This window comes from Lepus europaeus, chromosome 9, assembly GCF_033115175.1.
Source record: "Lepus europaeus isolate LE1 chromosome 9, mLepTim1.pri, whole genome shotgun sequence".
In the NCBI taxonomy this organism is placed as follows: Eukaryota; Metazoa; Chordata; class Mammalia; order Lagomorpha; family Leporidae; genus Lepus; species Lepus europaeus.
The window spans coordinates 123,590,424-123,610,050 of NC_084835.1; the positions used below are offsets into that span (position 1 = coordinate 123,590,424).

The 19,627-nt window shown below is 62.1% G+C and overlaps 1 protein-coding gene across 2 annotated transcripts in view; it reads right to left on the reverse strand.

Annotated features, from left to right (window-relative positions):
* Positions 1-19,627, reverse strand: part of MBP (myelin basic protein) — a 97,144-nt gene that overhangs the window by 62,256 nt on the left and 15,261 nt on the right. For both annotated transcript variants that reach the window (XM_062201822.1, XM_062201823.1), the window contains exons 2-3: positions 18,947-19,022; positions 1,289-1,376 (exon numbers count right to left, since the gene is read on the reverse strand). In XM_062201822.1, coding sequence (XP_062057806.1) covers positions 1,289-1,376; positions 18,947-18,997 — 139 coding nt within the window. In that variant the 5' untranslated portion in view covers positions 18,998-19,022. The remainder of the gene's footprint in view (positions 1-1,288; positions 1,377-18,946; positions 19,023-19,627) is intronic.

Consider the following 19,627-nt stretch of genomic DNA (forward strand, 5'->3'; position numbering starts at 1 on the left):
GGATTTATTCCTAAAGCCACCATTGTCCCACCGTCATTTCCCAACCCAACGCTGGCCACCCTTTTGTTCTGAGACATGGCCGCCCGCCTTCCACGTGTGTGCTGCTGGCTTCTCCTCCTTCCTCCCTCCTCTGCCTCCGGGGAGCCCCCCTGCCTAGGCAAGCACCCAAGACAATTGCTAGGAAAACGGAATCAAGCGCACAGAACTGCGGGAAACATCCCTTCCTCTTCCACTTGCCGGTCTCATCCCTGTTAATCAACTCTCGCAGCTTCCGGGCCTCTGTGCTAAGTGATTTGCATGGAACTATAAAATACTGGAAAAGTGGGGAGCGGCACATTTGGTATTATGTGTGTTTGCCCAAGACAGACAGAATTATAACAAGGAAGGGGCTTTGGGAAACAGCAAGTTACCCAGGAACAAAATACCCAGCGTGGATGACCCTGCTGGGCGAGGGAGGCGTCAGAGGAGACCTTTCCATAAATAAGCAGAGGCCAGGCGGGCACAGGGCCAGGCAGTCGGCTGGCCTTTCGCACCTGAACTCGCAGGCCAGGCTGTGCTCCTGTGCTCCAGAAAGGGGTGCTTATTTTAGCAGCCAGAACACTGCTCACAGCAGGGCGCTCTGTGGGGTGGAGCACATTTAACCCCTTGCTCTCTTCACTTCAGGAGTGCGTGGAGACAGTGATACAGGACAGCGTGGCGCTGCTCCCCCCCCCCCCCCCCCGCCCGGGGCGAGGCCGTGGGAGGGAAGGCAGCCTCTGAGCTCCGCAGTCCCAATGGGAAACCGTTTTGGACAGCACCGAGGTAAAAGTCAGCCGCGAACACACACACCCACTCTCGGGGAAGTGCAGAGAAAGGGGATCCTCACGGCAGGAGGAGAAAGCACAATGCTGTAAGACCAGTTATTTCCCAATCCCTCGGAGTCTTTCTGTGCAGATCAGATGCGCCCACAGGGCCTGGGCTTTGGTGCAATTTCACTTCCCCATTTGTTATTTTTCACATTTATGAAACCGACGTCAGGCTGCTAATGCCTGAGCGCATGGCGAGAGATACGCCGCCTAGGAAGGGGAGCCTGGGGGACCTCGGGGCGGGGCGTGCAGGGGAAGCCACGAACAAGCCCCAGACGGACGGACAGAGCCTGTGGGCCACGCGCAGGTGCTGCAGGAGGGCAGGAGGCAGCGTCCCCGTGCTTGCACCCCCACTTCTGAGGACGAGGACGGAGCCACGGGTCCCCCCGCCATCAAGGACTTAAAGCCAAAGGCGCACTGCGTGTGCCCAAGCATCCACATACCGAACACCTCGTTGTCCTCCGAGGTCCCCCGCGAGAGCTCTCCAAGGTTTCTCGCTCTTCCAGATGCTCCTTTGCTAGGGCCCGCGTCCTGCAACAACAGCAGCAAACAGGTCCTTAAGACCAAGCGCAAACAACCGTGTGGGCTCCTCCCTCTGTGAAACTCGTGTGGGACGCTACAGCTTCCGCACGCAGAGAACAGTCCTGGACCAGGGCCGCTCCCCTGCAGAGGACCCTCCACGCCTCCCCAGCTCTCGCGCGCTCTCTCTGGGCAGCCGGACGCTTCCATGCAGGAAAGGGAGCACCAGCCTGGATGCAGGCGTCCGCTGAACGCCGCCCAAGTATGCCAGGAGCTGCCCCCACTGAGTAGTGTTGTGGACCAAGGGGGACATTGTCGGGTAGAGCAGATATAAACCATACATCCCTGAGTTCCAGTTCTGGCCACTGCCAAGCCGCTGGGCCTGCCTGATAGGGGCTGGGAGGAAACCACAGCCCAGAGTTCCCGCCACGGCCCTGCGAGGAGGGGCCTCCTGAGCTCCCTGGGAATCGACAGCCTTGGAAGCCGAGGGACTCTGCGCTCTCCTCCGGGCCTTCCTCTGAGGGTGGGGCCCCAAGGACAGCCCTAGGGTGGGCCCTGCGTCTTAGTTTAAGCACAAGGTAGACAGTGGGTGTGGTGACGCTTCTTCCCAGTTCTGTAACCCACCCACTCAAGACGCATCTGAAGGCGCCGTCGCCACATCCCGCTCCCTCGCACCCCTCCCTCCCCACCTCCCCTTCCGGGGGCAATCAGTGTTTCTAGATCCTTCTGGGTTCCCTGCCTGTGGTCTGTGCACAGTCGAGCAACAACACTTCCTTCCCCTCCTCTCTCGACACGAATGGCCTCGCCCTGGCTGCGCTCTGCTCACTTTCCTCAGGGAATAGGGACCCCCAGAGGTGACTACACATGGGCACCTGCAGAGCCGTGTGTCCCCAGCAGCCCAGCACGGCTAGCACCTAACCAGCTGCGTTCAGCTCGTTGGCATTCGGTTTGTCAGTTCCGACCGGTGCTCACTGACCCCAGTTAACTCTACATGGTGCATAGGCACAGGGGGATTTCTGGAAGTTGAAGGAGTGCAGCGGAACCTTCCACAGCCGGTTCGAGTGCCCCCGCAGTGCTGCAGTGGCCGCTCCTCCGGGGCTGAGACTTCCTACCCCGGCCCCCGCGCTGACCAGCGCCAGGCTCCACCAGGCCGCTCTCTCACTCCCACGGCACCCTCCTCCCAGGACCACAGGCGCTGCACAGCCTGTTTTACATCCCCTTCCTTCTAGAGTTGGGGGTGGGATGGCTGGGCTCACACTGTGACCTGGCTGTGTGGCCAGGGGCAAGTCACTGGGCCTCTGGGCCTCAGGTTCCTTATCGATGAGAAGGAGCCAATGCTAGCAGTGCCTGGTGTGGGTGTAGAGAGGACCACTTAAGCTGCTACTTAGAAAGTGCTTGGAACGTGTCTGGCACCTAGAAACTGCTATGGAAGTGGCAGGGGTCCGGGGTGCACATTAGCGGGAAGTGGGGATTGGGAGCAGAGCCAGGACTTGAACCTGACCCTCCAGCACGGACGTGGGCATTCCCAGGGACGGCTCCCCTGCTGTGACAGATGCCCGCCCTGCTGACAGTGTCCTGCAGGTCCTCTTTATAGAAAAGGTCGGGTGATTCTTGCACGTCTAAGGAAATACTAGCTCTGCACCATCTCCTCCGCCCTGGTGTCAGGTGCTAAGGTGATCTTAACAGGACAACGTGGCGTGCAGAGGAATCCGCTCCCAGCCACCACCGGGATTCTCTCTACACCCGCAGGCCGCTCGGCACAGGCTGGAGTCAGAGCTGCTCACTAGGATAACTCCAGAGCAGAACCTCACAGAACCGTGCTCATCTGGGAAACAAGACACACCATAAGAGCCAACAGGGCAGACCAGGGTCAGCAGGGACGGACTGCGGCCTCAGCTCAGGAAGCGCTCGGATCTGTCCCACGTCCACCAGAGACAGCGACAGCTCAGCGCCCAGGCCCCGAGGGCCTCCACCACGTGGCTGCAGGCTCCGTCACACACAGGGATGCCCAGAGCACGAGTCCCTCTGCCCCCAAGCCCATCACAAGGACAAACAGAGCAGCTTGGGTTTACACTGGATCATCCATGTGTGAGCACCTCCTGTCATTAGCACAAGTGACTGTCACTCATCTGGAAGGGCTGGGAGACAGAGTCCCAGCCACGGGGGAGCCCCCTGCAGAAAGGCTTGGAAGGTTCCAGTGGCCTGTGTCGGAGCTGCGTTCCCACAAAGCCGGGAAACGCGGTCCCAAGCCCTTGGGGCTACTTGCTGTTACAGTCACACTCTAACAGGTCATTTTTTTGTGTAGTCTAAGCTCACTGTGAAATAATGAACACAAAGAAATGCGCTCAGGGTTTTAGTAAACCCGGGCTTTTAGAAGCGGCACCACGAAGACATTAGCCAGTGTCATAGTAAAACTGCTTGCCCAGGTCTGTTATGTAACTGTGCAGGCTCAGTCTATTTCAGGAGCACAAACACCTCGCCCTTTACTCTGGAAGCGCCTCCTGCCTCAGCTGGGGACATGGGATACAGACGGTCGCTTCGGCAAGGGAAAGGCACGCACACACATGTGTGCACATGTACTCACACACACACGGATTCAGTTCAGTGAAGCTCTGTTACTTCAACAGCTGGACGGCTGAACTTCAAGTTCAATGAAAAGGCACGTCCAGCTACTTCACGCAAGGACGTTTCTTCAGCTCAAAAGAATAATGTACCAAACGCGTTTCCTCCCATTTTATTTACTTACTTTTAAAGTTTATTTATTTGCAAGGCAGAGTGACAGAGAGGGAGAGGAGAAACAAAGAGATTTTTCCATCTTCTGGTTCACCTCCCTTCCCCAGTTGCCTGCAACAGCCAGGGCTGGGCCAGGCTGAAGCCAGGAGCTCGGAACCCTGCGGGGCCCTGTGTGTGGGAGGCAGGGACTCGGGTGTTGAGCCGCCATCAGCTGCTTCTTGGGACATCAGCAGGACACTGGACGGGAAACGGAGCAACCAGGACTCGAACTGGCACTCGGTATGGCATCCCGAGCGGCAGCCTAACCTGCGGTGCCGCCACACCTGCCCCTCCACCTTTTAGATATCAAATACAGACTTGGTTTCCCCACAGAAACAGCAAGCCATGTGTGCCCTGCACTGCAGCGGGGGCAGGCGGCGACAAGGTTAAATGTTTAAAGACAGACTTGTCTGCTCCAAAGACAAACAGGTTCATGCCGACAGAACACAAACACTCCTCTGAACCTGTGAGTGACCGCAGCCCTACCACCCCTCTCAACCTCTCGGCCACCTCTGCGACACAGGACACGACAATCTCTGTCTCAGGGCCACCGTGAATGCGGTCAGCGCTGGGCGTCCTTGGTCAGTTTCTGACCACGGGCCATGGTCAGGGCTTTGGGAAGGCGGAAACAAATAACGTCGTGATGGCACACATGAAGAAGTGAGGAGAAGGTTCACTCGGAGTCCGATCGCACCTGGGCTCCGGTGCCCTCCCTGCAGGGGAAGCATTCACTGTGCAACGTTAGGGGCTCCCAGCCCAGAACAGCTCTCCCTCAGCCAACCCTGGGAGCGGACGGAGCCCTACCCCAGCCTGCTCCAAGAGCTGCCCTCCCCTGCCTCCACGTTGGACAGAACGAGTCATGAGAACTGCACTAGGAAACCGGACGTGTTTCCAGGTTGGCGTGCACACGGTGCCGTGCTGCAAGGTGGTCACCGCCATCAGCTAGGAGCAATTTCTCCCTCCTTCAACGCCCGAACTCGGGCTCTGCACGCGCAGGCTCAGGAGCCATTCTGTCGTCCAGGCAACCACCCTCTCCTATGTCATACATAACTGACAACAAAGCCCAGTTGGAATATGGTTACAAGAAAATGGAAAGCCACAAAATATTCTGAAAAACGCCTTTGCAGAGTTCAGCTCATTCTAACAGGTCATGTGACAACCCAGTTCTCCAGGAAGCGAGCACACTGAGCAGGCTTCCCCGGGTTACTCACGCAACCACTCTTTTCCTCCAAGCACTCAGGGAACGCAGGCTCTAAGAAGTCCCGGCGAGCTCCTGCTCTCTGGCTTCACCCACGTCGCTACGCACTCGAGAAGGAAACAGCAAAGGCTGGGTTCCTTCTCAAGGCCGCGTGGCAGGAAAGCTGTGAGCTACCAGGTTCCCAGAGTGAGCAGCTCCCTTCTGCCCAGCTGCGTATCTGATATTCCAACAACAACACGAAAAGCACAGCTCACCAGGAACGCACTCCTGCGCTTCCCTAAGCACTGTGGAACACGCCATCACGGCCCACTCAACAGCAGACATGGCCCCGAAGCTTGTGTTTGGTCCACGACATCTGACAATAAACGCTTCTTCAACCACTACGGCCCTTTATAATTTCAATAGAAAAAAAAAACCATCGGAGACTCGTGCTTTAGGGAGCAGAGCACAGCAGAACCATTGCCATGACAACTCACACGGCTCCGGGCTAGAACAGCAGCGAGCCACACACCCGCTCTGGGAGAAGGGACACCAGGGCGTGGATACGGCGAATGCATCGCCCGCCGCCCTCGTGTTCGCTGCACGTGGACGGAGAGGCTCCCTGGCCCAGCGAAGGGCCCATGTCCACTGCAGCCCATGACACTCAGGGTGCTGCTCGGGCAGGTGCAGAAGGAGCTGAGGGAACCAGGGCAGATGGCAGGGGGGCAGGCAAGGCGGGGCCGGCCGGCAGGGGCCGAGGAGTGGGGATGGGAGAGAGAGGCAGAGCTGGGGATAGAGAGGGGTGTGTGTGAGTGAGAGAGAAGGAGAGAGGGAGAGAAGGAGAGAGAGGGAGAGAAGGAGAGAGGGGGAGAGGAGGAGAGGGAGAGAGAGAGAGAGCGAGCAAGCTGGAGATAGAGAGGTGTGTGTGTGTGTGTGTGTGTGAAGGGGGAGAGGCTTGTTGTGCTGGGAGAGGGAGAGGGAGAGGGAGGGGGAGGGGGAGGGGGAGGGGGGGAGGGGGAGGGAGGGGAGGGGGAGGGGGAGGGGGAGGGGGAGGGGGAGGGGGAGGGGGAGGGGGAGGGGGGAGGGGGAGGGGGAGGGGGGGCGGGGGAGGGAGAGGGAGAGAGAGCGCACGCAAGCGAGCTGGAGATAGAGAGGTGTGTGTGTGTGTGTGTGTGAAGGGGGAGAGGCTTGTTGTGCTGGGAGAGGGAGAGGTAGAGGGAGAGGGAGAGGGAGAGGGAGAGGGAGGGAGAGGGAGAGGGAGGGAGAGGGAGAGAGAGAGGGAGAGGGAGAGGGAGAGGGAGAGGGAGAGGGAGAGGGAGGGAGAGGGAGAGAGAGAGGGAGGGAGGGAGGGAGGGAGGGAGGGTCCTGCTGTGCTGACCGGTCATGCCCCACAGTGTCTTCTAAAGGAGGTAAATTCCTACCAACCACTACATCTGCCTTTTCATTTCACCATCTGGACGTCAGTGCTGGTGAGCGCCTTGGCGCCAGGGTGAGGTCACACGGTATGAGGTCACAGGTGTCACCTTGGGCTCTGGGTGCCTCCTTGGCGAACCTGCCTGAGTGTGCTCACAGGGGCTTGTGCTCAGGCTGTGAGGGTGCACTGGGCCACGAGGCCCCTTTCCTGAGTGTCCAAGGCTGTGAGCACACAGTCACCTGCACGGCGCTCACATTTACAACTAGGACAATGAGCTGAAGCAATCGGGACAACGATGTGTCAGACGCATCCGAGAGTGGAGCCGGGGCTGAGCCTAAGACGGCGTCACTGCAGTGGCCGTGGGGGACAGGAAAGAGACCATACGTGCACACGCACGCTCATCACATACATGCCACACACATCCCACATATGCACATGCCACATGCACGCTCATCACATGCATGCCACACACGCCACATGTACATTCATCACACGTGACACACAATCTATATGCATACCCATCACATGCATGTCACATGCACACTCATCACATACATGCCACACACCACATGCATGCTCATCACAGTGCCACATACACGCATGTCACACACTCACACGTGCCACATATACACACACCACACATGCAGAGACGCACACCACAGACACATCATAAACATCACATACATGCAGCACACACACAGATACACGCTAGACAAGCAGAAAATGTCAACAGATGACATTTTTCACAAACGTATTCCATCAATTCAAAACTTCTAAACTGAAAACCAGACACTGAAGACAGGAAGCGTCATTTGGAAAGCTGAATTTTTGTTCATTTCTTCTCAAATATTGTAAGAGTCTCATGAAATATAAAAACACCTTCCTTAATAATAAAGCAAGGGCAGAGATGATGGGAGGCCCTGCTCTCCCCACTCGGAGCCTGAGGTAAGCTTGTGGCCCGGGTCCAGTCTGGCTGGCATCTCTGCAGGGCCAGGCCTACTCCAGAAGCACAGGGAGCAGGGGACCCAGAGCCACGGCCGCCATGCTGCAGCCCTGCCCTGGTGCACACACCTCGGGGGCCAAGTGCCGAATCCACGCCCAGGAACCCCAGCTCAGCCCACTTCTGCTCATCACAGTCACCACGATCCACACACACCCCCCTGCTGGCTACACTCGGTGTCAGGTCATCAGGCAGATGGGAACCCAAACAGGCACGTGAGAATCCCTTCACACCATGTGGGTCTACCACGAGCCCAAGTACGCGGCCGCAGTGAAGCCCCACGGCGTGCAGCTCACGCTGATGACAGCCCCAGAGCTGCCACCTCCCTCCCTCCGCACCGTCAGGGCTCATCCGACAATTCAGTGACGCAAACAAGGCAGGAGGGGAAACTTCATGAGCCCAGCGCAAAGCACGGCGGTGAGCAAGTCCGACCTTGGCGGCTCAGGTGCGCCTCCTGGACCCCTCAAGCAGGAGACCCCCAGATCGTGGAACCCTGAGGGCACGGGAGATGTCCACTGGGGGTGGAGCCTCTGTGTCTGCCAGTGGGCACAGGGGGCTGTTTGTATTTCCACATTATCCACCTCTGACACTTGTTGATTTCTGCTCCCAGAAGTCTGTCCAAGTTAACCACTGGCAACCCTGTCACAGCTTCCGCTAAGAATCAAGTCAACGGGTACTCCCAGACCCGACACCTCGGCACGGGGCTGAAAATGCAGTGTGAGGGCCTAAGCCCGACCCCTCTGGGTCCCGAGTGCGGGCTGTGCTCGGAGCTCCAGGCCCGGCTCGCCGCAGGGAGCCGGAGCCGCCCAGAGACCCGTGCTGAGTGCTCACGGGCAGCTGGTTTTCTGCTGCCCCCACGTTATTTTTAATGAAGGCTGTCGAGGACCGGCTCATGTGCTAATTGCACCTTAGGCCTCGGACAACCACGTTCCCACTCCTGAGACTCGGTGCCACCCGTGTTCCCGGCCCATCGAGCACTCAGAGACCAGACGTGCCCTTCCGGCCACTGTCTGCCCAGAAGTTCCTCCTTGAGCCCATTCCAGCAGCAGAAGCATTTCACCTCCACCCCCTTCCCCCGGACTGCCCGCGGCACAGCTTTCACCTCCACCCCCCCCCAGACTGCCCGCGGCACAGCTTTCACCTCCACCCCCCCAAGACTGCCCGCGGCGCACGCTTCGTCCGATCGTCCCTGACGCCAGCGAGATGCCCTGTGTCTGCAGACTCCCGCCGGGGCCACTGCTGCTGTCCCCCTCCCCACACCGGAGTGCTCTGTCCGGCAGGTGGGAAGGGGGCTCCTCCTCCGGCGGTGGCTGTCAGGGCCCCCATGCCACGTGTGTTTGTTCAATCCCACGCCCACTCACACCCCAGCCACTTCTTCACTCAACCTCGGCTCCGTGTCCAGCACTGCTGGGCTCTGTGAACGCACCCCCCCCCCCAGTCAGGTGGGCCTGGGCATGCGCCCTACTTCTGCACACTTTAGCTGCTCAGGCACAGAGGGGAGACGGGGAAGGAAGCGCCGTGGTCCTGTGTGTGGTGTGCGTGGCACACACTGCTCCATGCACAGCACGTGATGGGTACAGCTGCTGCTGTTGCACCCACTGACTGCTTCTTCTTGGTTCTACTGTGAAGGAGATGAGACTGTGTGGGTGCCATCTAGACAGCTCGCAGCCGCACAGAGGGGCACACACAATCCCGCCGCGACACGTAGAGCTCCGGGGAGGGGCTGCGAGGAGCCTCGTGTGAGGGGGCACCCAAGACGGCAGGTGCTTCGGTTCTGCAGGGAATCGCTGGCCTTCCTACCAGCCCCTCTGCTCTGAGGATGGCTGGGGGCCGGGGGTTGTGAGGGTCCCACCTGGACCCACTGCCCCTTGCTGAGCCCACATTCTAGCGCCGCCTGGCCCTGCCTGGCCCATGGAGCACCGGCCTCAGCGCCCTCCGCTCCCTGTGGGAGTGGCTGCCGGGTCGAGGCACGTCCCTCCCACCTCCAGGTTTAGGAGGCCTGCCTAGCACACGGCCTGCGTGACGGCCTGTCTCCCGAGGAGCCCCAGGACAGACTGCCGGGGACCTGCTGACTTTCTGATGTGCCCTCCCAGCCTCTCGGGGGACATCGGGCAGCCCGCAGTCCCGAGGGGCGCAGTGTTTGGCCCTGCGCCCGGGGTCAGGTGGGACCTATGCCTTTCTCAGCTGGGTGCCACTGTGGCTGAGGCGCGTCTGACTTCCTCCCACACCTGCCACATGCGTCCTGCGGAAGGGTGGGAGTGGCCGCCTTCTGTTGTGAGAACAGTGGCTGGAGGACGGTCGGGGGTGAGCCTGGGACAGGAGGGGCTGGCGAGAGCGCCCCTACCCGCAGGAAGTAGCCCTGGGCTCCGGGCACCTGGGGCTGTGACCTCAGGGATGCGCCGCAGGGTGCTCACCGGTGTGCCCGTGGAAGGGCTGGCGGAAGGTTCCAGAACAGGCTGCTCTGGGGGCCTCTGCTTCCTTCCCCTTTGCCACCTCATGCAGTCTCTAGAAGTGTGAGCGACACAGCCTTGCACTGCTTTCCTGAACGCAGGGGAGAGAACCCAGGAGGGCCCCGACAACCTCAGCAGCGTCTCTTCTCCCACATCACCTGTGAGGCTGCTGCACTGGACCCCCTGAAGCCAGAAATGCTGAAAACTGAGACAACCCGGGGTCCGTCCTGCTGGTCACCCACCTTGTCCCAAACGGGCCAAGTCGAGGGCTGAGACATTTATAACCCCGAAGGCCTGCTCTTCATCTAAGGCCCTCTCTGAGCGTCCCCCGGAGCGGGCCTCTGGCTCATAAAGTTCTCTACTGACGTCCGGCCATGCTTCTGGATTTTTCTATTTAATCAGCTTGAGAAAACAAGGTGCCACGTTGAGAAACGGGCTCTGAGGTTGCGAAAGTCAGACTCGTGTGGGGAGTAGCTCACTGGTCTCTTTGTGTTTCTAATTAATCCGGCTTTTTATCTACACTGTGCATCAGAGGCGAGCACGTGCAGCCAGAGACAGAGGCGCGGGCCCTGCGGGGCCCCGGGGAATGGTGTGCGCACTGTCACCGTGAGAGCCTGCTCTTTGTCCGTGGGGCTCCAGACGGCACTGCAGTGGCACCCTGGGAAATCTCTCCTCCGTAGACCAGCACAGAGGCAGTGCACAGCTCAGTTCCTGGCACCGTGGAAACGGGGACTTCCACGTGGGCAGGCAGTGCAACCCCTGTGTACCACCACGTCCCCACTGTGACTATGGCCATGCTCCCAACTTCCCCCCGTGAGCTGCTCTCCATGGCCGCCCTGTCACACTTCGTCCCCAGGGAGCAGTGCTGCTGGGTTACCCAACCTTGGGGATCTCTGGTCTCCTCACAGCCCCCTCGGCAATGAGACATGACGACTCTCGTGTGCTCGTTAGCTCACCTGGGTACGGGGGCTGTGATCGGCGTGTGACCAGGGGACGGGTACGTCCTCAGCACCACACGGAGCTGTCCGCCGGGGTGCGGGGACACTGCTGAGGGACGGGATCCTGACCACGGGCTACCTGTGGAGTGCTTCCGAGAGCAGTCACCTGCCCAGGTGTGGGCCAGGTGAGGGCGCAGTGTGAAGGAGGGGGTAGTGCCCCTTCCCTCCGTCCTGCGGAGCAGCAGGTGTGGGGCTGCAGGTCGGGCCCTTCCCAGCCCCAGCCTCACGCCTCCTCTGCGACCGTGTGTGGGCACCGACCGCTGTCCCCGTGCCCGTCCCCCGGGACGGGAGACAGAATCAGTACGGAATTCCTCCCGGCCACCAGCCCCGAGCGCGGCCCACGGGGAGGCGGCCAGCAGGCCTCTGACACCGAATCTGCGGGGGAAGCCGGCCCCTCTGAGCTGGCTGTCGGCCGCCAGCCGGCGCTGGATCTGCCAGCCTGTCATTTCCAGTTCTGGCCAGGTCACTCTGAGGATGAGGGGAATTCAGCTGGTCACTGACCGCCGCTTCAAGACACAGGAGACTGCGAGGCGTGGGCGGGAGCCCCTGGCCAGTGTCGGAGGCCCTGACAACGCGTGAGGGGTCCCCAAGCTGCTCTTTCCACACCTCATCTCCTGCGGAGCTTGACTTCACTCACACCCCACACCCCTCCAGGCGCCTTGTGACCCAGCTGTGGGGCGTTAGATTCTAACTGGTGGGTGGTGTGTGGTGACAACCGTGGAAATACAGCAAAAGCCACCACATGGCACCACACCATGACAGCCACCACGCAGACAGCTCCCTGTCCGGATCCTCGACGGCAGCTCTGTCCAGAACTTTCCACAGCAATGGGAATGTTCTATGTCTGTGCTTGCCCGACGGATACATGGGGCCAACAGCACGCGGAACGTGGCCAGCACCACTGGACATCGGAATCTGAAACGCCGTCAGCTTTGGAGTAATTCAGACTTGAGGAGCGCGCGCTGCGAGTGGCGGCTCTCAGCTGGTGCGCCTGCACCACCTCTGTTCTCTCAAACCTGCTCCATGGGCCCGAGTCCCCTTTTGCTGGAGAAGAGAAACTGGGGTGTCTGCCAAAGTCATACGGTTTCAAGCAAAAGCTGATGTCACGTTCAGGGGTAAAACCCTGTGCTGAACACAAGCCCCGTCCGTAAGTAGCAGAGGCCGGGAAGCCGGTGCGGGCGGGCCATGAGCTACGGCAATTGTGAGCGTGAGCTCACACCGGCCCTGCGACCTGGGAGAGCATCCAGCACGCCGGGTCTGACCGTCCCGCCTGCCACAGGAATCTCCAGGAGGCTCTCGCACACGTGTTCACGTGGCCACGTTCCATGCTCACCCGGCAGTCTCCCTGCTGACGTGCCGGCGCCTCTCCAAGAACTCCAGTGAGCCCGCAGGAGGGGACGCAGAGCTGCCCTTCCACGCCGCCTTCTACAACCCTGCGGGCCATCGGGAGCCCAGCTACGGTTCTGGAAAACTCGACAGAGCCGCATCTGACTGCAGCCTGAGCCCAGAGAGTACGGGGAGCACCCCCAGCCGGGCGCTGTCAACACGGGAGATGTTTCTGAGCCCTGGGCTGTCAAGACAGCCGGCCCCAGGGAGCGGGAAACGGCGGCCCCCACGGGAGAGCCCTGAGGGTCGGCTCCACGGGGTGAGTCCTGTGCCAGGTTCCTGCTCTGGGCTTGGGGGAAGCGAGGCCTTGTGGCCGTGAGAGCTGAGTGCCCCCGGTGAGAGACCCTCACCGGTGCAGGACGGGAGCGTGAACGGGTTCAGCAGCAACGCTCCCGGGGAGCCCACGGTGACACAACCTCTGGGGCTTATCAGCAGCTTAAAGAAAATGATTAACGTCAACTTCACGTTTCTCTTTTTCCTATTCTCTGTGGCCACGAGGAAGCCTGCCGGTGTGGCTCGGTTCTGCCCACAGACAGAGTGACCCAGAGGTGCCAGATGCCCCTCCAGCTCTGCCTGCCGCCGCCCGGCCCAGCCGGTCCCCTGGGCTGAGTCTGTCGCCAGTGAGACAAAGACAAGGACTTTGAGGTTCGTGAGGTGGATACAGGATGAGCAGACATCGCCAGAGTGTGGAAGACAAGATGGTGTGCCGAGGACCACGGGTGTGCGACGGGGTGGGGGACCCCTCCCCCCAGACATGGCCAGCCCACAGCCGCAGGGGCGGCTCATGGTGAGACCTCCTTGTGGGTGTGGCCTTGTGGTGCACCTGTGGCAGGAGAGGAGACTCTGAACAGGAAACACCAGAGTTACCAGGAGACAGACTGCTGCAGGACCGCGAGGGTGCAAGGCTCACGACACGCGCGGGTGCTCCTGTGGTGCCCAGCCTGGGGCGAGGTCAGCGCCACCGCTGGCTCCCGTTCCCCAGTGCTGCTGGGGTCCATCAAGTCAGGGGACGTCGTGCGTGAACCGCGCCCTCCCCAATCCACCGAGATGCCCCAGCCCTCTGGACGCCAGAGCGTCACTGCCTTGGCAGACAGCGCCTCAAGGGGGTCACGGAGCTAAAACACCGTCGTCAGGGGACCGGTGCCCTGAGAAGAGGGCCAGACGGCGGACGACCACGTGAGGACACGGCAGTGAGGGGTCCGCCTGCCGAGGGGAGAGGCACGGAGGAAACCCGCCCTGACGGCACCATCACCTCCAGGATGTGAGAGCTGTCGCAGCCGCCCACGCTGCCACCGCGTGGGACGCCAGCCCCGGAAGCTGACACAACACACAACGTCTGCCAAGAACCCGGCTCCAGCGCTCACGCCGGCGCTCCTACCACTCGGGGCACCTCTAGCACCCCACTCAGTCAACAGCTGCAGCTTAGCTACTTCCAGAAAACTCCAAAGAGCAGGCCCACAGGTGCAAAGGCTGGCGACACTCAGAGATGCGCGGAGGGAGCTGCAGGCACACAGACTCTGATCTGAGTGCCTGTGGGTTCTCCCCAGGGCCGCCACCCTGGCCACTCCCTCCGGCAGGTGGTGAGCCGCATCAGGCAGGCTATGCAATGCAGGGGGTCTGCTCTTTCCTGCAGGGCAGGTGGGTCTCCCTGGGGCTCCAGGCCAGCTCGGGTCATTTTTTGCCCCAGCCTGCCCAATGGTAGAGACGGCAACCGAATCCTAAGCAGGCAGATGGACACAATGCCGGCCCCTCAGTGAGATGGGGCTGTTCAGAGGCCAAGATCCACGGTGGCTCAGACAGCAAGAGCCAAGGGCGAGGCGGAGTTTCTGAACGGGAGCATGGCTCTGACACTGCTCTGCCCGAAGCAGCTCTGTTGCCCTCTGCACAGGACGGGCAGACGCACGTGACGCCCGTCCGGTCCTCGCCCCCACCCCCCAGCAGCCTGTCCTCACAGCCTGGGCGGTGCCCACACCTCGGGACGGACAGTGTGACAACAGGGACGTTGCCCTTTCTTGCAGCACCCAGAGAAACGCCCAGGAGCCCCTGAACCACTTGCTCTCCCTCGTCCTGGCTGTCTGCCATTTTCTCCAGCTTGAGGGAGAAACCAGTGACAAAACGCCCAGGCACTGGGGTCCTGGGGACGGGACTGGGGATCCTGGGGAGCGGGCCGCGTCTCAGCGCCTCCCTCCCGGCGGCCAGCGGCCCAGGGCGTGTTCACGTGGGGAAGTGGGTACGCAGGGCCGATTTGCTGCAGCTGGCACGCCCGTGAGAGGTGGCTGCAGACGGACGGGGGGTCAAGCCTTGGCTCCCGGGCACCTGGGCCATAAGGAAGGGGCGTTCCTTCATGTCAGAGCCCTCTCACCCCAGGAGCAACACCCCAAGGGGGTCGGGGCTGGCCGCAGGGGGCCATGTGGGCCTCCAATTCACCTCCGGGCTGCACAGAGGTGACTCGGGAGGGAGAAGAGAGGGGGCCCTGGGCCAGCCGACAGCGGCCAGACCACAGACCCTGTTAAGAGATCAGTGATGTGCACAGCTACACAAGGCTTCCTCTGGACTCTCTCGGGGTGAAAGCACAAAACAAGGCCGGCCGGCGTCAGGCACAGACAGGCTGAGCAGCAAACCACAGGGTTCCCTCCGGTTCACCGACGGCAGCAGCATGGGGCCGGCACCTTGGGGGCACCCAGTACTTCCCAGAGAGAGAGAGCTTTCCCTGCAAGCCGCCAGCCAGCGACTTCCCACTCCTGCTGTGTGGACTCCGCAATCCCCTGTGTGGCCAACAGCAGGCTGTGGGCGGCAGGGGTTCCGACGCCGAGTCCAGAGCACGCTCTGGACAGTGACTGAGTGCATTTACGGCGCCTGGTTATCGCTAACGGTAACAACGAGATTATCAGCAAGACAGCGTAAGGCTAATTAGCAGCAGTTACTCAGATGAGTGAAATTTACATATGTATAAAACGGGTCCTGACTCATTAGGCAAGAAGCGAGCTGATGCTGCTCGTGACGTTAATTAAGATAAAATACGAACAAGAACAGTATGCCATCGCTGATTTGCCCTGCACGGACGGTCTGGAAGCACACCGTGGAAAATTACCCACTTGGCTGAGGCAGGAACGGAGTCCACGTGGGGAGCAGGCAAGGCCCCACGGCTGCAGTTAGTTATCATCAACTAGAGGGCGACTCCAGGCCACCTCAATCCCCCGGACATCGCCGAGGGCCGCTCTGCGTGGATGCGGCCCCAGCCTGGGTGTCTCACTGGCCTGCCGCTCCGCAGTTCATCTTGAGGTCCCAACGCCTGCTGCTTTGTGTGGTGGTAGATTCTCAAGGAGGCCAGTGCTTCAGAACCCTCCTCTCTGCGGGTTAGGGCGGACTCGAGGTTTAGCACAGTGTCGGGTGCATTTCCTCAAAACCGGACATGGCTCCTGAGCAGCTGCCACAGGTGGACAGACAGTGAGGCAGGGAGGGCCCGGGCTGTCTGTGGCCCCGGCCAGCAGTGCCTGTCCTGAGCGTCTCTCCAGGACCCTCAGCGACACCGCCCAGAGGTCAGAATCAGAGGGAGCTGCGCCTGGAGCGGGGGGCGGGGCTGAGTGGGGGGTGGGGGGTGGGGGGGGTGACGAAGCTGCCGGCATTACAGAGACAGCCATTCGGACTTCCCAGCAGCGGAGATTCTCGCCTGCTTCCCGTGTGCTGTTTTTCCCGAATGTTCTGTGATAAAGGTTAGGAAAGGAAGGTGGGGGGACAGCACTGCCAGTTACAGCAGGATCCTGGCAGGGCTCCCCAGAAGTTTCCAGGGCTAGGAGGGCAACAGTGTCGCGGTTGATACGAAAACCCGGCAGGCGAGTACAGTTTGCACTGCAGGGGGAGAACCCGGAGCCTTGGCTCCCAAACCAGCAGAGCTCGGAAAAACGCCCGAGCCGGCACCGGGGCTCCTGGGGGCAGTCTGGGCTGAGCCACACCGGGGCTCCTGGGGGCAGTCTGGGCTGAGCACCCCGAGCCACACCAGGGCTCCTGGGGGCAGTCTGGGCTGAGCACCCCGAGCCACACCAGGACCTCCTGGGGGCAGTCTGGGCTGAGCCACACCGGGGCTCCTGGGGGCAGTCTGGGCTGAGCCACACCGGGGCTCCTGGGGGCAGTCTGGGCTGAGCCACACCGGGGCTCCTGGGGGCAGTCTGGGCTGAGCCACACCGGGGCTCCTGGGGGCAGTCTGGGCTGAGCACCCCGAGCCACACCGGGGCTCTTGGGGGCAGTCTGGGCTGAGCCACACCGGGGCTCCTGGGGGCAGTCTGGGCTGAGCACCCCGAGCCACACCAGGGCTCCTGGGGGCAGTCTGGGCTGAGCACCCCGAGCCACACCAGGACCTCCTGGGGGCAGTCTGGGCTGAGCCACACCGGGGCTCCTGGGGGCAGTCTGGGCTGAGCCACACCGGGGCTCCTGGGGGCAGTCTGGGCTGAGCCACACCGGGGCTCCTGGGGGCAGTCTGGGCTGAGCCACACCGGGGCTCCTGGGGGCAGTCTGGGCTGAGCACCCCGAGCCACACCGGGGCTCTTGGGGGCAGTCTGGGCTGAGCCACACCGGGGCTCCTGGGGGCAGTCTGGGCTGAGCACCCCGAGCCACACCGGGGCTCTTGGGGGCAGTCTGGGCTGAGCCACACCGGGGCTCCTGGGGGCAGTCTGGGCTGAGCACCCCGAGCCACACCGGGGCTCCTGGGGGCAGTCTGGGCTGAGCCACACCGGGGCCTCCTGGGGGCAGTCTGGGCTGAGCACCCCGAGCCACACCGGGGCTCTTGGGGGCAGTCTGGGCTGAGCACTCCAGCCACACCGGGGCTCCTGGGGGCAGTCTGGGCTGAGCACCCCGAGCCACACCGGGGCTCTTGGGGGCAGTCTGGGCTGAGCCACACCGGGGCTCCTGGGGGCAGTCTGGGCTGAGCACCCCGAGCCACACCGGGGCTCTTGGGGGCAGTCTGGGCTGAGCCACACCGGGGCTCCTGGGGGCAGTCTGGGCTGAGCACCCCGAGCCACACCGGGGCTCCTGGGGGCAGTCTGGGCTGAGCCACACCGGGGCCTCCTGGGGGCAGTCTGGGCTGAGCACCCCGAGCCACACCGGGGCTCTTGGGGGCAGTCTGGGCTGAGCACTCCAGCCACACCGGGGCTCCTGGGGGCAGTCTGGGCTGAGCACCCCGAGCCACACCGGGGCTCCTGGGGGCAGTCTGGGCTGAGCACCCCAGCCACACCGGGGCTCCTGGGGGCAGTCTGGGCTGAGCCACACCGGGGCTCCTGGGGGCAGTCTGGGCTGAGCCACACCGGGGCTCCTGGGGGCAGTCTGGGCTGAGCCACACCGGGGCTCCTGGGGGCAGTCTGGGCTGAGCCACACCAGGGCTCTTGGGGGCAGTCTGGGCTGAGCACCCCGAGCCACACCGGGGCTCCTGGGGGCAGTCTGGGCTGAGCCACACCGGGGCTCCTGGGGGCAGTCTGGGCTGAGCACCCTGAGCCACACCGGGGCTCCTGGGGGCAGTCTGGGCTGAGCCACACCGGGGCTCCTGGGGGTAGTCTGGGCTGAGCACCCCAGCCACACTGGGGCTCCTGGGGGCAGTCTGGGCTGAGCCCCCTCGAGCCGGCACCAGGGCCTCATGGGGGCAGTCTGGGCTGAGCACCCTGAGCCACACCGGGGCTCCTGGGGGCAGTCTGGGCTGAGCCACACCGGGGCTCCTGGGGGTAGTCTGGGCTGAGCACCCCAGCCACACTGGGGCTCCTGGGGGCAGTCTGGGCTGAGCCACACCAGGGCCTCCTGGGGGCAGTCTGGGCTGAGCACCCCGAGCCACACCGGGGCTCCTGGGGGCAGTCTGGGCTGAGCTCTCCAAAGAGGGGAAAGTGGAGGAAGGTGTCGAGGTGGCTGGAGAAGGGCCCGGGGGTGGCTGCTCAGGGCAGGGCCTGGAGAAACAGCTTAGCCACGCCCACCCTGCAGCCAGACACCTGGATGACCTGACCGGCAGGTCCAGGGTGAAAGCTGGAGCCAGGCCCAGGGCGGGTGGGAAGCCGGAGATAGAGGGAGTGACATTTGCCAATCAGCCTGTTTAAACCAGGCGAGGCTGACACAGTGAAAGAGCTTTTGCCTGCGTGCAGAGGGGTTTTATCATCTTTGCCTTCCGTGAGAACGGGCACATGGCACGGACACACAGCGGGGGGCCTCCTCCCCTCCCCTCTGCCTTTTCTCCCCGCCCCCCCAGTCCTTCCTTCCAAACACTTGCACGCGGAATGCTCTCTTCCCGAACACATCAGTTACCGTGCGTCACAATCACAGGGCCCCGCCTGCGTCCCGCCACGCAGCAGCAGCACACGTGCGTGTGTGGGGAGGAGGGGTGCGTGCGTGCGTGAGCTCGGCTCACTCTTACCTTATTGGCCTTCTCCACGTTCAGCTCCCGCTTCCCTGCGTGGTTCCCCATCCCGAACCTGGGGGCTCTTCAGAGGCTGAAAGAGAAAGCGCGGTGTCAGCCCGAAGCCGGTACGTGCAGAGTCTACACGCGTCCATGAGACGCGGCAGGCCCACTTCTGCGAAGCCCTGAAACGCGAGACAGATCCCAGGTGGCCCGAGGAGCGCACGCCACGGTCTTGGGGCCCTCTGCCAATACAGCAGCGCCGGCGCCCGGGTTCCCAGTCCGACCGCTCCCGTGTCTGTGGCACAGGCCAGCCCCTCTCAGGAGTCTCCAGGGGCTGTGCGCACACGGGAGGGTGCTGGGAGCTCCCGGAAAGCGGGCTCAGCCTGTGTTCGCTCTTGCTTCGCTACACATCTTCCCGGACGTTCTGGACATGCTTGCATGTGCACGAATTTCCAAAATCTCTCTGCAGCGAAGTAAACTTTCCTTGAACTCATTTCCCGTGAATCTTTGCATCTCCCTTTCGGGTGCGAGGTAAGTGGCTGCTGGGGAGGCGCTGGGCACTTCTGTAAGGTGAGCAGCGGCTGATCCTGCTCCATGAGCTCAGGAACGGCAGAAAGCAGAGCAAGGACTGCCCACGGGACAGGCGCCCGGGGACCCGCAGGGTCCACACAGACACGCCGTTGGGTGCAGGCAGAG